The 22,339-nt window shown below is 45.8% G+C and overlaps 1 protein-coding gene across 1 annotated transcript in view; it reads right to left on the bottom strand.

The window, feature by feature from the left end:
* c18h12orf56 (chromosome 18 C12orf56 homolog) overlaps window positions 1-22,339 on the bottom strand; it is a 92,117-nt gene that overhangs the window by 17,769 nt on the left and 52,009 nt on the right. Inside the window, exons 7-10 of the mRNA XM_068051178.1 lie at window positions 22,105-22,211; window positions 18,378-18,467; window positions 17,162-17,288; window positions 15,891-15,965 (exon numbers count right to left, since the gene is read on the bottom strand). Of these exons, the coding sequence (XP_067907279.1) occupies window positions 15,891-15,965; window positions 17,162-17,288; window positions 18,378-18,467; window positions 22,105-22,211 (399 nt within the window). The remainder of the gene's footprint in view (window positions 1-15,890; window positions 15,966-17,161; window positions 17,289-18,377; window positions 18,468-22,104; window positions 22,212-22,339) is intronic.

Genomic DNA, 22,339 nt, shown 5'->3' with positions numbered 1-22,339 from the left:
TCCTGAACCCTTGAACAGGTTAATACCTGTATAAATGTAAATGCACAGAAGAATATAGCCCAGTAGGCATTATCCAATCATTAGCTTGACTTTATAAATTTAGTTAGGACTGATTTAAAACTAGATCCTAATCCTAAATTTGTCCTGAAACAGTCCAGCTGCATGAGAGCAACTTAGGATCAGTGAAGTTTAACTGGATCTAAAATTTACAATGAAGCACTGTTAAAAAATATTCAAATTTGTGTTCACTGTCCCACCCTACTCAGACTTAATTGAACCCATTAATCTGAATGCAAGGTTTGATGTCTCTTTTGCATTTTTCCAAGATAAGCATGTTCAGAGCAAATTTATAATTGATTCCATGTGCAATCTCCATAAGATACTTCCTTACAATTTATCTTCTTCCCCATCCTTAGTCTAATTCATGCTCTGCAATATTTTCTGAATAAAGCAAGGCCTGTTTTCCAGGTCTTCCCCAAGGCCACTCTTGAGCCACCTGTAATGATAAACTGTGATCATGACTAGATGTTCTTTACATTAGTACGTTTTGACGCCATGTAAGAACATAAGGACATGAGAAATAGGAGCTGGAGTTGGCCATTAGGCCTTTCAAGCCTGCTCCACCATTCAGTAAGATCATACCTGATCTTTTACCTCAATTCCACCTTCCTGCACTACCCTCATATCCCCTCGTTCCCTTAGTATCTGAAAATCTATCGATCTCTGACTTGAGTGTGTACAATGACCGAGCATCCACAACCCTCTAGGGTGGAGAATTCCAAAGATCCTTTGAGTGAAGAAATTTCTCCTCATCTCAGTCCTAAATGGCTGCCCCCTTGTTCTGAGACTGTAAATATTAGTTCTAGACGCCCCAGTCATGGGAAACTTCCTTTCAGCATCTACCCAGTCAAGCCCTTCAGGAATGTTATATATTTGAATGAAATCACCTCTCATTCTTCTAAATTCCAGGGAATATAGGCCTAGTCTACTCAATATCTCCTCATAGGACAATCCCCTCATCCCAGGAATCAATCTGGTGAACGTTTGTTGCACTCCCTCCAAAGTTAGTATAACCTTCCTTAGCTAAGGAGACCAAAACGGTCTCACCAAGGTCCTATACAATTACAATACTCTTAATCCCTTGTAATAAAGGCAAACCTATCATTTGCTTTACTAAATTCTTGCTGCGCCTGAATGTTAACTTTCTGTGATTCATGTACAAGGACACCCAGGTCCTTCTGATTGCCAACAATTCCCAGTCTCTCACCATTAAAAAAATACTGCTTTTCATTTTCTCATTCCAAAGTGGATAACTACACACTTGACCGCACTGTATTTCATCTACCGTGTTCTTGCCCACTCAGTCAACCTGCCTATATCTCTCTGCAGCCTCTTTGCGTTCTCCTTACAGCTTATTTTCCCACCTAACTTTGTATCATTAGCAAACTCGGACAGATTACACTCAGTTCCCTCATCTAAACCATTGACATAGATTGTAAGTAGCTGAGCATTGATCCTTGCGGTTTGCCACTAGTTATAGCCTGGCAACCCAAAAAGACCCGTTTACCCCTACTCTTTGTTTTCTGTTGTTAACCAATCCTCAATCCATGCAAACATATTATCTTCAATGCAATCCCTAGTTTTGTGTAATAATCTGTGAATAAACAGTGGGAAACATTTAAAGAGACAATTCAAAATGTTCAACAAAAATACATTGTATTAAAATACAAAAACTCAGCAAGAAAAGAGGTGAGGTGAAAGTGACTGCACTTGACATCAAGGCAGCATTTGACCGACTATGGCACCAAGGAGCCCCAGCAAAACTGGAGTCAATGGGAATTGGGGAAAACTCTCTGCTGGTTGGAGTCATACCTAGCGCAAAGGAAGACGGTTGTGGTCATTGGAGGTCAATCATCTCAGTCCCAGGACATCACTGCAGAAGTTCCTCAGGGTAGTGTCCTCGGCCCAACCATCTTCAGCTGCTTCATCAACGACCTTCCTTCATCATAACGTCAGAAGTGGGGTTGTTCGCTAATGATTGCACAATGTTCAGCACCATTTGCGACTCCTCAGATACTGAAGCAGCCCATGTCCATATGCAGCAAGACCTGGACAACATCCAGACTTGTGCTGATGTGGTAAGCAACATTCCTTAACACTGTGTTAAGTTCCAAGCGAATTATGCGAATCTCGATTGCATCTATTTTAACGCAAGGAGTCGTAAAAGTAAGGCAGATGAATTGAGGGTGTTGATTAACACATGGGAATATGATATTATTGCTATAACAGAGACATAGTTGAGGGAAGGGCAGGACTGGCAGCTTAATGTTTCAGGGTATAGAATCTTCAGACATGACAGGGGGTTCGGGGGGGGGGGAGGCGAGTGTAAAAGAGGAGGTGGCATTGTACTATTGATCAAGGAGTCAATTACTGCAGTAAGGAGGAATGATATCTTAGAAAGTTCCTCTAATGAGGCCATATGGGTAGAACTTAAAAACAAAAAAGGGGGCAATCACTTGGCTGGGAGTGTACTACAGGCCTCCAAACAGTCAGGCAATGATAGAGGAGTAGATATGTAGGCAAATCTCAGAGAGGTGCAATAATAATAGGGTAATAATAGTAGGGGATTTCAATTTCCCCTATTTTAGAGGGGATAGTATTAGTGCAAAAAGCTTAAAGGGGGCGGAATTCTTCAAGTGCATTCAGGAGAGCTTTTTGAGCCAGCACGTAGAGAGTCCTACAAGAGGAGGGGCAGTACTGGACTTAATCCTAAGGAATGAAGGCAGACAAGTGGTAGAAATATCAGTGGGGGAGCATTTCAGGGATAGTGACCATAACTCTGCAAGATTTAAGGTTGTTATGGAAAAGGACATAGAGGGACTGGAAATAAGAGTACTGAATTGGGGGAAGGCAGATTTCAATATGATAAACAGATCTGGCCAAAGTGAACTGGGAGCAGCTTCTTATAGGAAAGTCTACATCAGACCAGTGGGAGTCATTTGGAAGGGAAATTGTGAGGGTTCAGGTGCAGCATGTTCCTGTAAAGGTGAAGAGTCAGACCAACAGGTCAAGGGTACCCTGGATGTCAAGGGATATAGAGGATTAGATAAGGAAAGAAAAGGAGGCGTATGGCAGATTCAGAACGCTGAAAACAGCGGAGGCCCCAAAGGAGCATAGAAAGTGTAGGGGAGTACTTAAAAAAGTAATTAGGAGAGCGAAGAGGGGGCATGAAAAATCACTGGCAGACAAGATCAAGGAAAATCCCAAGGCAATTTATAAATATGTTAGGGGCAAGAGGATAACCAGGGAAAAAGTGGGGCCCATTAGGGATCAAAGAGGCAAGCTGTGTGTGGAGCCGGAGGACATAGGTGAGGTTTTGAATGATCACTATGGAGAAGGACAATGTAGGTGTAGTGATCAGGGAAGGGGATTGTGATATACTTGATCAAATTAGCATTGAAAAGGAGGAAGCATTAGCTGTATTAGCGGGTTTAAAGGTGGATAAATCCCCAGGACCAGATGAGATTTTTCCCAGGCTGTTATGTGAGACAAGGGAGGAGATAGTGGAGGCTCTGACACAAATTTTCAGATCCTCTTTGGCCACAGGAGAGGTACCAGAGGACTGGAGGACAGTGAATGTGGTACCATTATTCAAGAAGGGTAACAGGGATAAACCAGGTAATTATGGGCCTGTGAGTCTAACATCAGTGGTAGGGAAATTATTGGAAAAAATTCTGAGAGACAAGATTAATCCCCACTTGGAGAGGCAGAGATTAATCAGGGATAGACAGCATGACTTTGTCAGGGGGAGATCGTGTCTAACAAATTTGATTGAATTTTTCGAGGAGGTGACTAGAGGTGTAGATGAGGGTAAAGCAGTTGATGTAGTCTATATGGACTTCAGTAAGGCTTTTGATAAGGTCCTGCATGGGAGTTTGATTAAGAAAGTAAAAGCCCATGGGATCCAGGGCAATTTGGCAAATTGGATTCAAAACTGGCTTAGTGGCAGGAGGCAGAGGGTGATGGTCGAGCGTTGTTTTTGCGAGTGGAAGCCTGTGACCAGTGGTGTACCACAGGGATCGGTGCTGGGACCCTTACGATTTGTAGTGTACATTAATGATTTAGACGTGAATATAGGAGGTATGATCAGTAAGTTCGCAGACGACACGCAAATTGGTGGTGTCGTAAATAGTGAGGAGGAAAGCCTTAGACTACAGGACGATATAGATGGGCTGGTAAGATGGGCAGAGCAGTGGCAAATGGAGTTTAATCCTGAGAAGTGTGAGGTGATGCATTTTGGGAGATCGAACAAGGCAATGGAATATACAATGGATGGTAGGACCCTAGGGCGTACAGAGGGTCAGAGGGACCTTGGGGTTCTTGTCCATAGATCACTGAAGGCAGCAGCACAGGTAGATAAGGTGGTTAGGAAGGCATATGGGATACTTGCCTTTACTGGCCGAGGCATAGAGTATAAGAGCAGGGAGGTTATGATGGAGCTGTATAAAACGCTAGTTCGGCCACAGCTGGAGTACTGTGTACAGTTCTGGGCACCACACTATAGGAAGAACGTGATTGCACAGGAGAGGGTGCAGAGGAGATTCACCAGGATGTTGCCTGGGCTGGAGCATTTCAACTATGAAGAGAGATTGGATAGTCTGGGGTTGTTTTCTTTAGAGCAGAGAAGGCTGAATGGGGACCTGATTGAGGTATACAAAATTATGAGGGGCATTGATAGGGTAGATAGGAAGAAACTTTTTCCTTTAGTGGAGGGGTCAATAACCAGGGGGCATAGATTTAAGGTAAGGGGCAGGAGGTTTAGAGGAGATTTGATGAAGAATTTTTTCTCCCAGAGGGTGGCTGGAATCTGCAACACACTACCTGAAGAGGTGGTAGAAGCAGGAATTCTCACAACATTTAAGAAGTATTTAGAAGAGCACTTGAAACGCCGTAGCATATAAGACTTGATGGCCAGCACAGACACGATGTGCTGCATAACTCTATGACTCTATAATTCGCGCCACACAAGTGCCAGGGAATGACCATCTCAAACAAGAGAGAATCTAACCATCTCCTCTTGATGTTCAATGGCATTACCGTTGCTGAATCCCCCACTATAAACATCCTGGGGGGTCACCATTGACGAGAAACTTAACTGGACCAGCCACATTAATGCTGTTGGTACAAGAGCAGGTCAGAGGCTAGGAATCCTGCGGCGAGTAACTCACCTCCTGACTCCCCAAAGCCTGTCCACCATCTACAAGGCACAAGTCAGGAGTGTGATGGAATACTCTCCACTTGCCTGGATGGGTGCAGCTCCAACAACACTCAAGAAGCTCGACAGCAACCAGCACAAAGCAGCCTGCTTGATTGGCACCCCGTTTACAAACATTCACTCCATCCACCACTGATTCACAGTGGCAGTGTGTACCATCTACAAGATGCACTGCCGCAATGCACCAAGGCTGCTTCAGCAGCACCTTCCAAACCCGCAACCTCTACCACCTAGAAGGACAAGGGCAGCAGATACATGGGAACACCACCACCTGTAGGTTCCCTCCAAGTCACACACCATCCTGATTTGGAACCATATCGCCGTTCCTTCACTGTGGCTGGGTCAAAATCCTGGAACTCCCTTCCAAACAGCACTGTGAGTGTATCTACACTCCATGGACTGCAACGGTTCAAGAAGGCAGCTCATCACCACCTTCTCAAGGGCAATTAGGGATGAGCAATAAATGCTGGCCTAGCCAGCAGTGCCCACATCCCACGAACAAATACATTTTAAAAATCCATCTATGATTTACTAGGGAAGTTAAGGATAGTATTAGATTAAAAGAGGTTTATATAGTGCTGCAAGGGACAGTCATAAATCTGAGAATTGAGAGTTTTAGGAACCAGCAAAAGGCAACAAAAAAGGTGATAAAAAGGGAAAAAATAGAATGAGAGTATACCAACCAGGAATACAAAAACAGATTGGAAGAGCCTTTACAAGTATATAAAAAAGGAGAGAAGCTAAAGTACACGCTGGTCCCTTAGAGGCAGAGACAGGAGAAATTATCATGGCCAACGAGGAAACGACAGAGACATTGAACAAATATTTTGGGGGAATTTTATGCTCTCCCTCGCGGCAGGTTTGAAGGAGGGGAGAGCATAAAAATCGGGTGGGATGGTGGTCGGCGGGGAGGGTTGTTGCCACTTTCCCGCCTCGACTGAAATTTTAGTTCAGAGTGGGAAGGCAGGAAGGCCGTTCACAGGCCCCGCCAACTGAGGCCCTTAACTGGGTAGTTAATCCCCAATTAAGGGCCTCTTCCCACTGCAGCTACCCGTGCGGTGGGCGGCCCTGTTGCCGCTCGGGAAGCACAGTAGGATAAACTGTGTGGGCTGCTTTCTGGCTCTGGGGTTGGTGAGTAAGTGGGGGGGGTGCGGGGGTGGCATGGTCCCTCATTCAAAAGCACTTAGTGTCTGTAAAGGCACCCAGCATCGGGACGGTGGGGGTGGGGGTGCCCACTGAGGGCCATCCCTCTGCCCTTGCTGCCAATTCCCTCCCTCACGAGACCCCTCCCGCTCTGACCTACCTGAGGCCTGGGTGCAGCGATGATCCTAAGCCTCGAGGGCTGTTATCTCCAGCAGTAGCCGCCGCCTCGGCAGTGGCACTGCAGCTGCCGGCCTCTGATTGGCCAGCAGCTCTCCATCGCCGGAAGTCCCGCCCTTGGAGTCCTAAATCCTACAGAAGGCCCACCGCTGGCCACCTAAGGGCCTGATTGGCAGCGGGCCGTCTGGAGAAGAGGCGACACAGGGATCTCAGCGTCTATTTCTCTCTACGTCGAGATCCCTGCCGCCAGCATAAAATTCCCCCCTTTGTGTCTGTCTTCACAGTGGAAGACACAAATTACAGAGCAGAAATAGAGGGTAACCAACGGGCTAATATGAGTGAGGAACTTAAGGAAATAAATATCAGCAGAGAAAATCATTGGAGAAACTTAAGGGACTAAAATCTAACAAATCCCCAGGACCTAAATAAAAGCAAAATACTGCAGATGCTGGAAATCTGAAATAAAAACAAGAAATGCTGGAAATACTCAACAGGTCTGGCAGTATCTGTGTACCTGATGGCCTACAGATTAAGTTTCTAAAAGAGGCAGCTGCAGAGATAGTGGATGCACTGGTTATGATTTTCCAAAATTCCCTAGAGTCTAGAATGGTTCCAGCGGACTGAAAGTTAGCAAATGTAACTCCGCTGTTCAAGAAAGGACGGAGAGAGAAAACAGGGAACTACAGGCCAGTTAGCCTGACATTAATCATTGGAAAAATGCTGGAATCTATTATTAAGGAAGTCTTAATAATGTACTTAGAAAAATCAGAGTATGAGCAGACAAAGTCAACGGGGTTTTACAAAAGGGAAATCGTGTTTGACAACTTTTTTTTAAAAGAGATTTTTGGGAATATAACTAGTAGAGTAGATAAAGGGTAACCTGTCGATGTAATATATTTGGATTTCCAAAAGGCATTCGGAAAGGGCTCATGGAGTTGGAGGTAATATAGCATGGGTAGAAGATTGGTTCACAGATTGGAAGCAGAGAGTAGAGATAAACGGCATTTTCAAGCTACATAAGAACATAAAGTTGGCAGGCTGTAACTCATGGAGTGCTGCAAAGATCAGTATTGGGGCCTCAGCTATTTTACAATCTATATTCATGTCTTAGACGAAGAGACCAAGAGCAATGTATTTAATTTTGTTGACAATGCAATGTTAGGTGGGAATGTAAGCTGTGAGGAGGACACAAAGAGACAGCAATGAGATATAGACAGGTTAAGTGAGTTGGCAACAAGGTGGCAGATGGAATACAATGTGGGGGAGTGCGAGGTTGTTCACTTTGGTCGTAAGAATAGAAAAGCAGAATTTTTTTTAAAAAGGTGTGAAACTTCTAAATGTTGATGTTCAGATATACTTGGGTGTACTCATACAAGGAACACAGAAAGTTAGTATGCAGGTAGAGCAAGCAATTAGGAAGGCAAATGGCATGTTGGCCTTTATTGCAAGGGGATTGGAGTACAAGAATAGGAAGTCTTGCTACAATTATACAGGGCTTTGGTGAGACCACACCTGGAATACTGTGCATACTTTGGTCTCCATATCTCAGGAAGGATATACTTGCCTTGGAGGCAGTATTGGTTCCTGAGATAAGAGGGTTGTCCTATAATGAGAGGCTGAGTAAATTGGGCCTATTCTCTCTGGAGTTTAGAAGAATGAGAGGTGATTTCATTGAAATATACAAGAGCTGCGGGACCCGAGAGAAGTCCTGTGAAAAGGTGCCCCGAACACCCAAAACATCCACGAACGGCCCCCCCGGCCGCAACTTCAAAGCGCCCGCGGGAGATGGCTCGGAGAGCATCTGCAGCGCACTGTCGGCAATGCTGCATGCCTTTATTTAAACCACTGCAAAAAAAAAACCCTTAGCAAATGTAATCACCTCTAAGTCTGCCAAATGATGCTTCACCTCCCGAAGGACGTGGATGAGCTTTCCGGACGTCGATGGTGGGCACTGAGGAAATGGCTTATTACCTGCACCAGATTCCACCCCCCCTCCCCCCCCCCTTTACCCCCCCTTCCACCCCCCCCACCCCCGTCCCCTTCCCTGCTCCACCCTCTCAGCTCACCCCCTCACAACCCCGTCCCAGCCCGCCCCCCCCTCGCACCATCTTCACCCCGCACCCCCTTCCCCTGCACCCCCCCCCCACCCCCTCCCTCTACCCCTCCCCCTTGCATCCCCTCCTCCCACCGGCACCATCCTACACCTGTGTAGGGGCCCCAACAACCCCACTGCCTTGTGGGCGTCTCGGGAGAGACCAAGGCTAAGGGAGTAAACCCTAACAGAAAATCCGGAGCGGAACCCCGTAGGCGGTCATGTGTCACCTTTGGCATGTTTCCGGCAGTTCCTGCAGCCATACTGGTGCCAAACGTCGTGTCCTGCACTCCTTTGGACCCCACCAGAAAGGCCGAGAGGGGGGTTTTGACGACTGGGCAACTCTCAACCTCCATAAATTTGCCCAGGCATGCGCCATGGAGAGGTCACTCCATAGTTGCCTCACAGCGACTAAAACAACACGGAAGGCAGCAGTTACGGGTTATAAGTCCAGATAAATTGGCGTAGAAACTGGGCGCCACGGGTTGCCTTTGTCGGTGGGAGAGGTCATTGCACCTCACTGGACAGCTACCGCCCGCCTCAAACCGGGCAGCCCCCGGTCAATAAGGTTCTGTCCCGCCACAGTCTGCCTGCTTCAATGGGTGCTTGGAGCTCAGGGTCATTGCCCGAAAGGTGGACTGATACACCGCACCAAACAACATGAAAAAAGGAAAGAAGGTACCAGCCCTTCGCTTTGCAAGCTGGAACGTCAGAACTATGTGTCCTGGCCTGTCGGAAGACCTTACACAAATCAACGATTCTCGGAAGACCGCCATCATTAACAACGAGCTCAGTAGACTCAATGTAGACATTGCAGCACTTCAGGAGACTCGCCTCCCCGCGAGTGGCTCTCTAGCAGAGCAAGACTACACCTTCTTCTGGCAGGGCAGGGATCCTGAAGAACCAAGACAGCATGGAGTGGGCTTCGCCATCAGAAACTCCTTGCTCAGCATGATAGAGCCTCCCTCAAATGGCTCGGAACGCATACTGTCCATCCGACTGCTCACCACCTCTGGTCCAGTACACCTACTCAGCATCTATGCTCCAACACTCTGCTCCGCACCTGAAGCTAAAGACCAGTTCTATGAACAACTCCATAACATCATTAGCAGCATCCCCAACACCGAACACCTATTCCTGCTGGGGGACTTTAATGCCAGGGTTGGGGCCGACCATGACTCATGGCCCTCCTGCCTTGGGCGCTATGGCGTTGGAAGGATGAATGAGAACGGGCAGAGACTGCTTGAGTTGTGTACCTATCATAACCTCTGCATCACCAACTCGTTCTTTCACACTAAACCCTGTCACCAGGTTTCATGGAGGCACCCAAGATCACGTCGTTGGCACCAGCTAGACCTCATTGTCACAAGGCGAGCCGCCTTAAACAGTGTTCAAATCACACGCAGCTTCCACAGTGCGGACTGCGACACCGACCACTCCCTGGTGTGCAGCAAGGTTAGACTCAGACCAAAGAAGTTGCATCATTCCAAGCAGAAGGGCCACCCGCGCATCAACACGAGCAGAATTTCTCACCCACAGCTGTTACAAAAATTTCTAAATTCACTTGTAACAGCCCTTCAAAACACTCCCACAGGGGATGCTGAGACCAAGTGGGCCCACATCAGAGACGCCATCTATGAGTCAGCTTTGACCACCTACGGCAAAAGTGCGAAGAGAAATGCAGACTGGTTTCAATCTCATAATGAAGAGCTGGAACCTGTCATAGCCGCTAAGCGCATTGCACTTTTGAACTACAAGAAAGCCCCCAGCGATTTAACATCCGCAGCACTTAAAGCAGCCAGAAGTACTGCACAAAGAACAGCTAGGCGTTGCGCAAACGACTACTGGCAACACCTATGCAGTCATATTCAGCTGGCCTCAGACACCGGAAACATCAGAGGAATGTATGATGGCATGAAGAGAGCTCTTGGGCCAACCATCAAGAAGATCGCCCCCCTCAAATCTAAATCGGGGGACATAATCACTGACCAACGCAAACAGATGGACCGCTGGGTTGAGCACTACCTAGAACTGTACTCCAGGGAGAGTGCCCTCAATGCAGCCCAGCCTCTACCAGTCATGGATGAGCTGGACATACAGCCAACCAAATCGGAACTCAGTGATGCCATTGATTCCCTAGCCAGCGGAAAAGCCCCTGGGAAGGACAGCATTACCCCTGAAATAATCAAGAGTGCCAAGCCTGCTATACTCTCAGCACTACATGAACTGCTATGCCTGTGCTGGGACGAGGGAGCAGTACCCCAGGACATGCGCGATGCCAACATCATCACCCTCTATAAAAACAAAGGTGACCGCGGTGACTGCAACAACTACCGTGGAATCTCCCTGCTCAGCATAGTGGGGAAAGTCTTTGCTCGAGTCGCTCTGAACAGGCTCCAGAAGCTGGCCGAGCGCGTCTACCCTGAGGCACAGTGTGGCTTTCGTGCAGAGAGATCGACTATTGACATGCTGTTCTCCCTTCGTCAGATACAGGAGAAATGCCGTGAACAACAGATGCCCCTCTACATTGCTTTCATTGATCTCACCAAAGCCTTTGACCTCGTCAGCAGACGTGGTCTCTTCAGACTACTAGAAAAGATCGGATGTCCACCAAAGCTACTAAGTATCATCACCTCATTCCATGACAATATGAAAGGCACAATTCAACATGGTGGCTCCTCATCAGAGCCCTTTCCTATCCTGAGTGGTGTGAAACAGGGCTGTGTTCTCGCACCCACACTTTTTGGGATTTTCTTCTCCCTGCTGCTTTCACATGCGTTCAAATCCTCTGAAGAAGGAATTTTCCTCCACACAAGATCAGGGGGCAGGTTGTTCAACCTTGCCCGTCTAAGAGCGAAGTCCAAAGTACGGAAAGTCCTCATCAGAGAACTCCTCTTTGCTGACGATGCTGCTTTAACATCTCACACTGAAGAATGCCTGCAGAGTCTCATCGACAGGTTTGCGTCTGCCTGCAATGAATTTGGCCTAACCATCAGCCTCAAGAAAACGAACATCATGGGGCAGGATGTCAGAAATGCTCCATCCATCAATATTGGCGACCACGCTCTGGAAGTGGTTCAAGAGTTCACCTACCTAGGCTCAACTATCACCAGTAACCTGTCTCTAGATGCAGAAATCAACAAGCACATGGGTAAGGCTTCCACTGCTATGTCCAGACTGGCCAAGAGAGTGTGGGAAAATGGCGCACTGACACGGAACACAAAAGTCCGAGTGTATCAGGCCTGTGTCCTCAGTACCTTGCTCTACGGCAGCGAGGCCTGGACAACGTATGCCAGCCAAGAGCGACGTCTCAATTCATTCCATCTTCGCTGCCTTTGGAGAATACTTGGCATCAGGTGGCAGGACTATATCTCCAACACAGAAGTCCTTGAAGCGGCCAACACCCCCAGCTTATACACACTACTGAGTCAGCGGCGCTTGAGATGGCTTGGCCATGTGAGCCGCATGGAAGATGGCAGGATCCCCAAAGACACATTGTACAGCGAGCTCGCTACTGGTATCAGACCCACCGGCCGTCCATGTCTCCGTTATAAAGACGTCTGCAAACGCGACATGAAATCGTGTGACATTGATCACAAGTCGTGGGAGTCAGTTGCCAGCATTCGCCAGAGCTGGCGGGCAGCCATAAAGACAGGGCTAAATTGTGGCGAGTCGAAGAGACTTAGTAGTTGGCAGGAAAAAAGACAGAGGCGCAAGGGGAGAGCCAACTGTGCAACAGCCCCAACAAACAAATTTCTCTGCAGCACCTGTGGAAGAGCCTGTCACTCCAGAATTGGCCTTTATAGCCACTCCAGGCGCTGCTTCACAAACCACTGACCACCTCCAGGCGCGTATCCATTGTCTCTCGAGATAAGGAGGCCCAAAAGAAGAAAGAATACAAGATACTGAACAGGCTTGACAGGGTAGACACTGAGAGGTTGTTTCCCAAGGCTAGGGAATCTAAAACACAGGGTTGGGGATGGAGGGAGGCAGGGTCTCAGGATAATAGACCATTTAGGACTGAGATGAGGAGAAATTTCTTCACCCAAAGGGTTGTGAATCTTTGGGATTCTCTACTCCAGAGGGCTGTGGATGCTCAATTGTTGAGTATCTGCAAGACTGGGATCGATATACTTTTGATCTCTCAGTGAATCAAGGGATACGAAGAGCAAGCAGGAAAGTGGGATTGATGCAGAAGATCAGCCATGATCATACTAACAGCAGAACAGACTCAAGGGGCCGAATGGTCTACTCCTGCAGCTAGTGGCACCATATGTTGGTTTGAGTACGTTATTCAGGGCGTATCACAACTTAACTGTGCAAATCGTGCACAATGTTGTACTAATTCCAAAATTTGAGTCTGCTCTGACACTAAAGTTGCCAACCCTCCAAGATTGGCCTGGAATCTTCAGGACTTGAAGATGAATCTCCAGAAAAATGGAGCAAACCAAGAGAAAAACCATTGGGGCAACAAGAAAAATTGCTCACTTTTCCTTTTTTTTTTAAAAACACTTTCCCTCATCAGTTATAAAAATATAGGTGATGTGGGGCAGTGGGGGTGAGGCGGTGGGTGTGGGGCGTTGATGGGGGGTTGCAGGAAATTCCTGTTTGACTGAGAGTCAAGAATCACCTAAATCAGGTCACAAAGTGTCTGATCGTTTCCCAACTAACCGTGGCACCTGAATGATGGACATGTCGGGTGACCAATGGCGGCAGCGTGGGGGTGGGGCAGGAGGTTACATAATCCCACCCCGAGCTACTTTTCCAGAGGCCAGTTTGGGGGCGGAACAGCTACCCACCCACTAGCGGCAGGTAGCTTGTTAGGGTAATTTAAAGGCCAATTATCAGAGTGAGCCCCTCTCCCCAGGGTCAGGGACACAATAGCTGCCTGGAGGCAAACTGGGAGGTGGGGGTGGGGCAGGTCTCCAGGATGCCTTTGAAGACCCCCACCCCCCCCCCCCCCACCTGGCTACACCTGTGGCCATAGGCCACCTCCCCTCCACAATGGTGGCCTGGCAGCTGTGGCCATTTTTTAAATTTCAAATCTTTTAAAGTTGCTGAGAGGCTGCCTCAAGATGAAAGTGCCCCCTCTCTCCTTTCCCTGCAATGGCAGGCTGCAGCTCCTTCCGTGCTGGAGGGCCTCCTATTGGCCCTCCAGCCTTGAGAGCCCACCCGTTGTTCTTGGACGGCGAGCGCGCCCTCTGGCCGCTAATTGGTCAATCCGCACAAAATCCACGTCAGGTGACCGCTCCTGACTTGGCGCAAGGTCGGGACCCGCATTTGACCCCGACGTCGGGGTCCCGACCCAAAACGTAAAATCCTGCCCAAGGACTCTTACTCTTACTTGGCAGTCAGATCAGCTCAGACCTTGAAACGTAACTGAAACTTCATAAGCTGGCTTTCCAACAATGCTCAACCACAGACAGCCCTCAGCATCTGGCCCTGTTTCAATTAGACAACTGGTTTGAAGCAGACGGCTTCAGCTAAACGACTGAAGATGGAAGTCTGAAGCAGAACTGCTGTGTACAACATTTTTAAACTTTAATAAAGCTACTTCTGTTCTTCAACTTTGCATCACAATGAATCAGAAATAAGTTTGAAACTAAATCTATCATGAAGAAGAGGCGCATGACAGTTATTACTTTAAGTCTTTAAGCAAGTTTTAACAACAAGCGACTATTATTTTCCTACAGTCCGATCTGATTCTACCTCTTTCTAAATGCGACGAGCAATATCCAAGGGATAAAGACTATTCTAGAGTACAGGGTCTATTACATTTCTCTTGGTAACAGATTTTATTACCTGGGTTACCACAGCAACTGACTTGAGCATCCTGGCTTTATGCCCTTACAATTTAAGCTGAGAAGCCAAGAGCTCTGCTTTGGAATTAGTTTTCTTTCCAATTATTGAGGAGGCTTGAAGTTAAAAGTGCAGTTGTGCAGAAATGTAAGAGAACAGAAAAAAAATCAGCAGAGGTGGAGAATATTCAAAATGCAGGAGTTGGGAAAAAATACACACGCACACACGCGCAAAGTATATACACAGACACAAAGTATATACACTTACACAGGGTCCTATCCATTTACATCCACATTGCGGGGGCTATTCCAATATTATCGACATAATGATCGCGAACCTGAGGACACCAATTTAAAGTGATTGGCAAAAGAACCAGAGGCGACATGAGGAGAAACTTTTTTTTTACACAGCAACTAGTTACAATCTGGAATGCTCTGCCGGAGAGTGTGGTGGAGGCAGATTCAATCGTGGCTTTTCAAAGGGAATTGGATAAGCAGCTGAAGGGAGAAAATTTGCAGGGCTACGGGGAAAGGGCAGGTGAGAGGGACCAGCTGAGTTGCTTTTGCACTGGCACAAGGTGCCGAATGGCCTCCTTCTGCTGTTATCATTCTACGATTCAAATTGGCTCCCTTTGAAGTGATGTGAAACTGACCAGGGAGCGGGCTATTTCAGTGCAATTTGCCTGCGGTGGGAAGGTTGCCATAAAACGGAACCTGCACGAAAGGGAAAATGTGCTCAGATCGCAGGAGTCAATCAGAAGGACGATAGTGTTTTCTAGGCTGGCTCCGGTGTCAGTATACACCTTTAATACTAATAGGTCTAAGAAAAACTGTTGACTTAAGGGGCCAGAGTTGGAATAAAATGGTAAGCTGTTTGTTTCAATAAGAGAAGGGAAATGAGACTTCACTATTTTGTTAATGTAAGTGAAAGGTTAAGAAAAATGGGTTCCACACACATAGATACACATACACACACTTATTTTTGCATATACATATATATATATCAGGCCCACAGAGCAGGAGGGTAAAATTACAATGTTAAATAGGCAAGTTCCATTGTAAACATGGGCAGAGGAATTTATAATGGAAATATCAAAATAAGAAGTGCATATTACATCAAAATGGGACTCAATTAGGTCTTCGCGCCCCGATCTAATTATTCCAGCCAGTCCAGCACCCCTCTAACCTAACTCTGTCTAAAGACCACAATTGATCGAGATTCCTCATATGAAACAAAATGGGGGTGTGGGGAGGAGGGATCATCAACCTGCACACATTAAAAATATTGGAGCAATCACAAGACAAAATCCACACTAAAGTGCAGGTTTAAATTGTAAGGTTGAAACACTTAACGTTATGGCATAAAGAGCCAAACAGCTTTGATAGTCTGATATAATGCACTCACCTGGTAAGTTATCAGGAAAATTTCATACACAACAGCCGTCACTGCGTCACTGTACTCCAGCAATAATTTCTGTAGCTGAAAAGGCAAACAGGTCCAAAAGCCAGAATGTGCTGTTAATTAAATTCCACTATAAAGAACTTCACAACCCAAACTTACACCGTTGCTCCCTACAGGGAGCATGTCCCCTGTCTGTGCAATCACACATTTTACTGCTGTCATCTTCAAGTCAATTTGAACTTGGCACTTATTAAATAAGTTAAAATCATTGCCCTGCAAGTAATTAAAATATTGTGCTGGTTAGGTTACAGGACAAGTTTCTAATAAAAAAAAATAATTTGCATAATCAGAAGCATGAAATCTTGTGAACCAGCGCAATCAGGCAGCAGAATCGAACGTTAATCTTTTATTTCTTTCCATTAAAAAGTATTCCTTGATCTTTTTGAGAGGGGTAACCTGGTGTTGTTTTAGTAATACAGCTGAAAATGGGTTTATCACCAAAAAAAGCATTTTTACTAAGACTGTTCAGTCCTTCATCTGTGAGTAACCCAATTTAAAATCACTGAAAATGACTTAAACGGCAACTACACTGATGCACTTCTGACTTTCATTTGGTGAGTTTCTTAGTGAATTAAATATTGTTGATATGAAAAAACTTCAAGATGTGCCTACTAGAGGATCTAAGATGTGCTCAAAGCCTTCCCGGACCAGCGCGATGATGGAATCTCATAATGACAACCTGGGGGTGGGGCTGATATGGGTGAACTGTTCTTGAACCAGCGTAAACGATCGCAGAAGCTCTCGCATGAATAGTCTGGGGCCTAACTCATTTACGTTTACAATTCCCCAATCTGCTGCACTGGTTCAGCTGATTCCAGTGATATTACTAGCATGGAGGAGTGGAAACTTGACCCCAATATATTTATACATATGAACAACAACAATTTGTCTTTCTATAGCACCTTCACTGTAGTAAAACATTTCAAGGCGCTTTGCAGGAGGGCTATCAAACAGTATTTGACACCACCCCACATAAGGTGATATCAGGGCAGATGGCCAAAAGCTTGGTCAAAGAGGTGGGTTTTAAGGAGCGTCTTAAATCAGCAGAGAGAGGTAGAGAGGCGGAGAGGTTTAAGAATTGAATTCTAGGGTTTCGGGTCTATGATGGCAAGGCCAACGGTGCAGCCATTAAAATCAGGGCTGCATGAGAGACCAGAATTGGAGGAGCGCAGATATCTCTGAGAGTAGTAGGGCTGGAGACTACAGAGGCTTACCTCAACATCGGGAGAATTGGCCGAAATTTCATATGCAATTGGCACACTGATACCAAGTGCGTGTGATGATTTAGGAATTTGCGGTCCACTTATTAAAATCTTCAGCAAGTTGATGACAGACATACCTCTGAAGTAAATAAAAAAAAGGAATCATCTTAAAAAAAACTAGGCTTTTAGTAAATACCCATTGCCATTCAAGATGTTGGAAGCTTCCTTGAGGTCATGCTTAGTCTGACAAAGACAGTCTCTCACCACTAAGAAAATATTGTCCGATAATGTCTTTCTCAGATGCCAACTGTGACATATTGCAAATGTCCCACATAATAAAGATCTGTAAATGAATCAGTAACTCCAATATGGAGACACCAATTGCCAGTCTTCAGGTGTTTGATAACCAAATGATGAAACTATCTACCAAATTTCATAATAGCCAGGGAAGTATTACTGAGGGCTTCGGGAATATACTCTATAGTCCCTCAGGGCTTTAAGGATATTAGTGATTCCATTAAGTATGTTCTGTTGTTCCTCCTCCTCCAACATACATATCGTGAAGAGAGGAATCGTGAAGAGAGGAATTTTTTGTTTTTGGTTTTTATTCACTCATTCACAGGATATGGGTGTTGCTGGCAAGACCAGCTTTTATTGCCCGTCCTGAAGTCTCCTGAGCCACCTTCTGGAACTGCTGCGGTCTGTGTGGTGTAGGTTCACCCACAGTGCTGTTAGGAAGGGAGATCCAGAATTTTGACCCTGCAACAGTGAAGGAACGGTGACAGATTTCCAAGTTAGGATGGTGGCGAGGAGCTGGCTGGCTGGTGATGTTCCCATGCATCTGCTGCCTTTGTTCTTCTAGGTGGTGGAGGTCACACGTTTGGGAGGTGCCATGGATGGAGCCTTGGGTAAGTTGCTGCAGTGCAGCTTGTAGATGGTACACACTGCAGCCACTGTGCACTTGTGGTGGAGGCAATGAATGTTGAAGGTGGTGGATGGGGTGTCAATCAAGTGGGCTGCTTTGTCCTAGATGGTGTTGAGCTTCTTGAGTGTTGTTGGAGCTGCACCCATCCAGGCCAATACAGAGTATTCCATCACACTTCTGACGTGTAGGCGATGTAAATTTCCATTAGGAGACTCATTTCGAACACATACTTTTGTCAAACCAGCTTTCTTTCCATAAAGATACAAAATCTCATTGGGCATGAACCATTTGTACCAAACGTACCGTTTAGCATTCAGAAGAGTCAGGCGTGTTGGTTCTGTTTCAGTCTCCCTGAACATTACGCCTAATGTTTCTACGATCAAAATACATAACCTAAGCAGGCAAAAAAAAATTAATATTTCAGGTTTGCATTTCAGAAAATATTCCCCTTTGCGGAACATGTCCATTCAGACCGTAAGCATGACCCTGAACTTCCGATCGCCCGTCATTTTAGTTCTCGGCTCCACTCTCACTATGACCAATCTGTTCTCGGCCTCCTACACAGTTCCAATGAAGCTTATCTTTCGATGAGGCACTTTACAGCCTTCCGCAAACAACAGAGTTCAACAATTTCAGAACATAACCTCTGCCCCCATTTTGTTTCAGATGGCAGCTGTTGATAATGATTCTTCTATTCACACTTGCACCTCCTTTAGACTCATCTTTTATTTCTTTACTTGTCCCATTACCATCTCCTTTTGCCTTGCACCATCATCTCCATTGTTTTTCTCCCCTCTCTTGCTCCCTTCCCCTGCCTCTGTACTTGCTTAAAGCCTGTTACATCTGTAACTTTTTCCAGTTCTGATGAATGGTTATCGACCTGATACTGTCTCCCCACAGAGACTATCTGTCCTGCTGAGCATTTTGAGCATATCCTGTTTTTCTTTCAGAATTCCAGCATCTGTAGTATTTCACTTTTCCGTACTATTTAAGACGACTTGATTTCCAAGACATTATTCACAGGCAGTCTGGGATCCGGAGCCATGCTTAACCTGGCCTATCCCTTTAAGCCACTGCTCTGGTATGGCAGTTGCATAAATAAATAGTCACATCCAGGAGGTCAAGCAGAAGCTATAAATCGAGGGATGTTTCTGTCGATTTTATATTTCCATCTCCATTGGGGAGGCGCCAGTTCATCAAGGGCAGAAAATGACATGAAATGACCGACTTTTTTTTAAAAAACTTTGAAACTTCAGAAAAATAGCTGCAAGAGTAGGCTATTCGGCCCTTTGAGCCTGCTCCGCCATTCAATATGATCATGGCTGATCATCCAAACTCAGTACCCTGTTCCCGCTTTCTTCCTGTATCCCTTGATCCCATTAGCCCTAAACACTATATCTAACTTTTTCTTGAATATATTTAATGATTTGGCCTCAACTGCTTTCCGTGGTAGAGAATTCCACAGGTGAAGAAATCCCTCCTCATCTCAGTCCTAAATGGCTTACCCCTTATCCTTAGACTGTGACCCTTCATCCTGGACTCCCCCACCATCGGGAACATCATTTCTGCAGCTAGTCTGTCCAGTCCTGTTAGAATTTTGTAGGTTTCTATGAGATGCCCTCTCATTCTTCTAAACTCTAGCGAATACAAGCCTAATCGACCCAATATCTCTTCATACATCAGTCCTTCTATCCCAGGAATCAGTCTGGTGAACCTTCGCTGCACTCCCTCCATAGCAAGAACATCCCTCCTCAGATAAGGAGACCAAAACTGCACACAATCCTCAAGGTGTGGTCTCACCAAGGGCTTGTAGAATTGCAGCAAGACATCCCTGCTCCTGTACTCGAATCCTCTCGCTATGAAGGCCAACATACCATTTGCCTTCTTAACTGCCCGCTGCACCTGCATGCTTACTTTCAGCGACTGTTCCACAAGGACACCCAGGTCTCCCTTTCCCAATCTATCGCCGTTCAGATAATAATCTGCCTTTCTGCTTTTGTCACCAAAGTTGATAACCTCACATTTATCCACATTATACTACTTTGAATGTAACACCTGAAATGTGAACAACAGATATTCAGTACAAGAATTTATAGAGTCATTTACAGCACAGAAGGCCATCTGGCCCATCGAGTCCATGCTGGCTCTCCATGGAGCAATCCAGTCAGTCCCACTCCCCCGCTCGATTCCCATAGCCCTGCAAGTCTATTTCCATCAAGTGGCCATCCAACTTACTCTTGAAGTCATTGATTGTCTCCGCTTCCTCCACCCTCATAGGCAGCGAGTTCCAGGTCATTACCACTCGCTGAGTAAAAAAGTTCTTTCTCATATTCCCCCTGCATCTCTTGCCCAAAACTATCAATCTCTGTCCCCTAGTCCTTGTACCATTAGTTAATGGGGACAGTTTTTCTTTGTCTAATTTATCTAAGCCTGTCATAATCATGTACACTTCTACTAAAACCTCCCCTCAATCTCCTTTGTTCTAAGGAGAACAAACCCAGCTTTTCCAACCCAACCTTGTAACTAAAATCCCTCATCCCTGGAACCATTCTGGGAAATCTCCTCTGCACCCTCTCAAGGACCCTCACATCCTTCCTGAAGTGTGGTAACCAGAACTGGAGGCAATACTCCAGTTGGGGCCTAACCAGAGCTTTATAAAGGTTCAGCATGACTTCCCTGCTTTTGTACTCAATGCCTCTATTTATGAAGCCCAAGATCCCACATGCTTTACTAATCACTCTCTCAATATGTCCTGCCACCTTCAAAGATTGATGTGCATGTTCCTGCACATCCTTTAGAACTGTGCCACACAAAAAACAGTTTTTGTGAGACTAAGAAGATCTCAACCCTTACTACATTTAAGTGCTAAAATTAAAGCAAAATATACAGATGCTGGAAATCTGAAATAAAACAGCAAGTGCTGGAAATACTCAGCAGGTCTGGCAGCATCTGTGGAGGGAGAAGCAGAGTTAACTTTTCAGGTCAGTGACCCTTCATCAGAACTGAGACCTGAAACGTTAACTCTGCTTCTCCCTCCACAGATGCTGCCAGACCTGCTGAGTATTTCCAGCACTTTCTACATTTAAGCGCTGCTTAGCAAACACTTTTTAATTTCTGCCATATGGAGAAAGTTCTGTGCCTACTCTTTCCAACAGATCCAGCTTTTCTTTGGAAGCCAAATTCTCCGACATCCAACACAGCAATCTGAAGAGAATTTTCAGAGCAGCCTCAGCTGGGAGCAGCCTTATCCTAAAAAAAAAACACCTAAACGTATAAGGCCATAAAAACACAAGAAATGGGAACTGACGTAGGTCATAAGGCACCTCGAGCCTGCTTGCTATTCAATATGATCATGGCTGATCGTTGACTTCAACTCCACTTTCCAGCCCAATCCCCATATCTCTTCATTTCCTGACAGTCCAAAAATCTATCGATCTCAGTCTTGAATATAGTCAACAACTGAGCATCCACAGCTCTCAGGGATACAGAATTCCAAAGATTCACAACCCTCTGACTGAAGAAATTTCTCCTCATCTCAGTCCGAAATGGCCAAACCCTCACCTGAGACTATGGCCCCTGGTTCTAGACTTTCCAACCAGGGGAACAGCTCCTCAGCAACAACCCTGTCAGAATCTTATACATTTCAATGAGATCACCTCTAATTCTTCTAAATGTTGGACAGTATAGGCCCATTCTACTCAATCTTTCCTCATAGGACAACCCTCTCATCCCAGGAATCAATCTAGTGAACCTTTGTTGCACCCACTCCAAGGCAAGTGTATCTATCCTTCTTTAGATATGGAGACCAAAACTCTACACAGTACTCCAGGTGCGCTCTCGCCAAAGCCTTGTACAATTGCAGCGAGATCTCCTTATTCTGTTGCTTTAAATCTAACCCCTATTGTGACCTATGATTTGCAAGTAAGAATAATGAGAGTTTGATGCAATTATGACTTGAAGATTGGATTGGATTCAAAATTGCAACTGCCTCTTTGTATGGAGTATAGATCCACAGAAACCTATTACTTACTGTAGGTCGTCTGCCATTTTATGCTTGTCTTGCTGGGTTCTGGGATTCTCTGTCTTTGGCAAGTGCTCCTGAAGTTTGCTGATAAGAAAGGGATACAAGTCGTTTGACTGTGGACAAGTCAAAACAGAAGTCTTTAGTGAAAACCTACAGTGCAAACAAAAAGTAATGTGCAAAATATTTCAAAATGAATATGCTCTCTTATTTATCTGTACTAGTCAAAGGTGTCAACCATGGC

The sequence above is a fragment of the Heterodontus francisci genome, chromosome 18 (assembly GCF_036365525.1).
Source record: "Heterodontus francisci isolate sHetFra1 chromosome 18, sHetFra1.hap1, whole genome shotgun sequence".
Taxonomy (NCBI): Eukaryota; Metazoa; Chordata; class Chondrichthyes; order Heterodontiformes; family Heterodontidae; genus Heterodontus; species Heterodontus francisci.
Note: the sequence above shows the minus strand (reverse complement) of the source record. Positions and strands in the feature narration are given on the sequence as shown.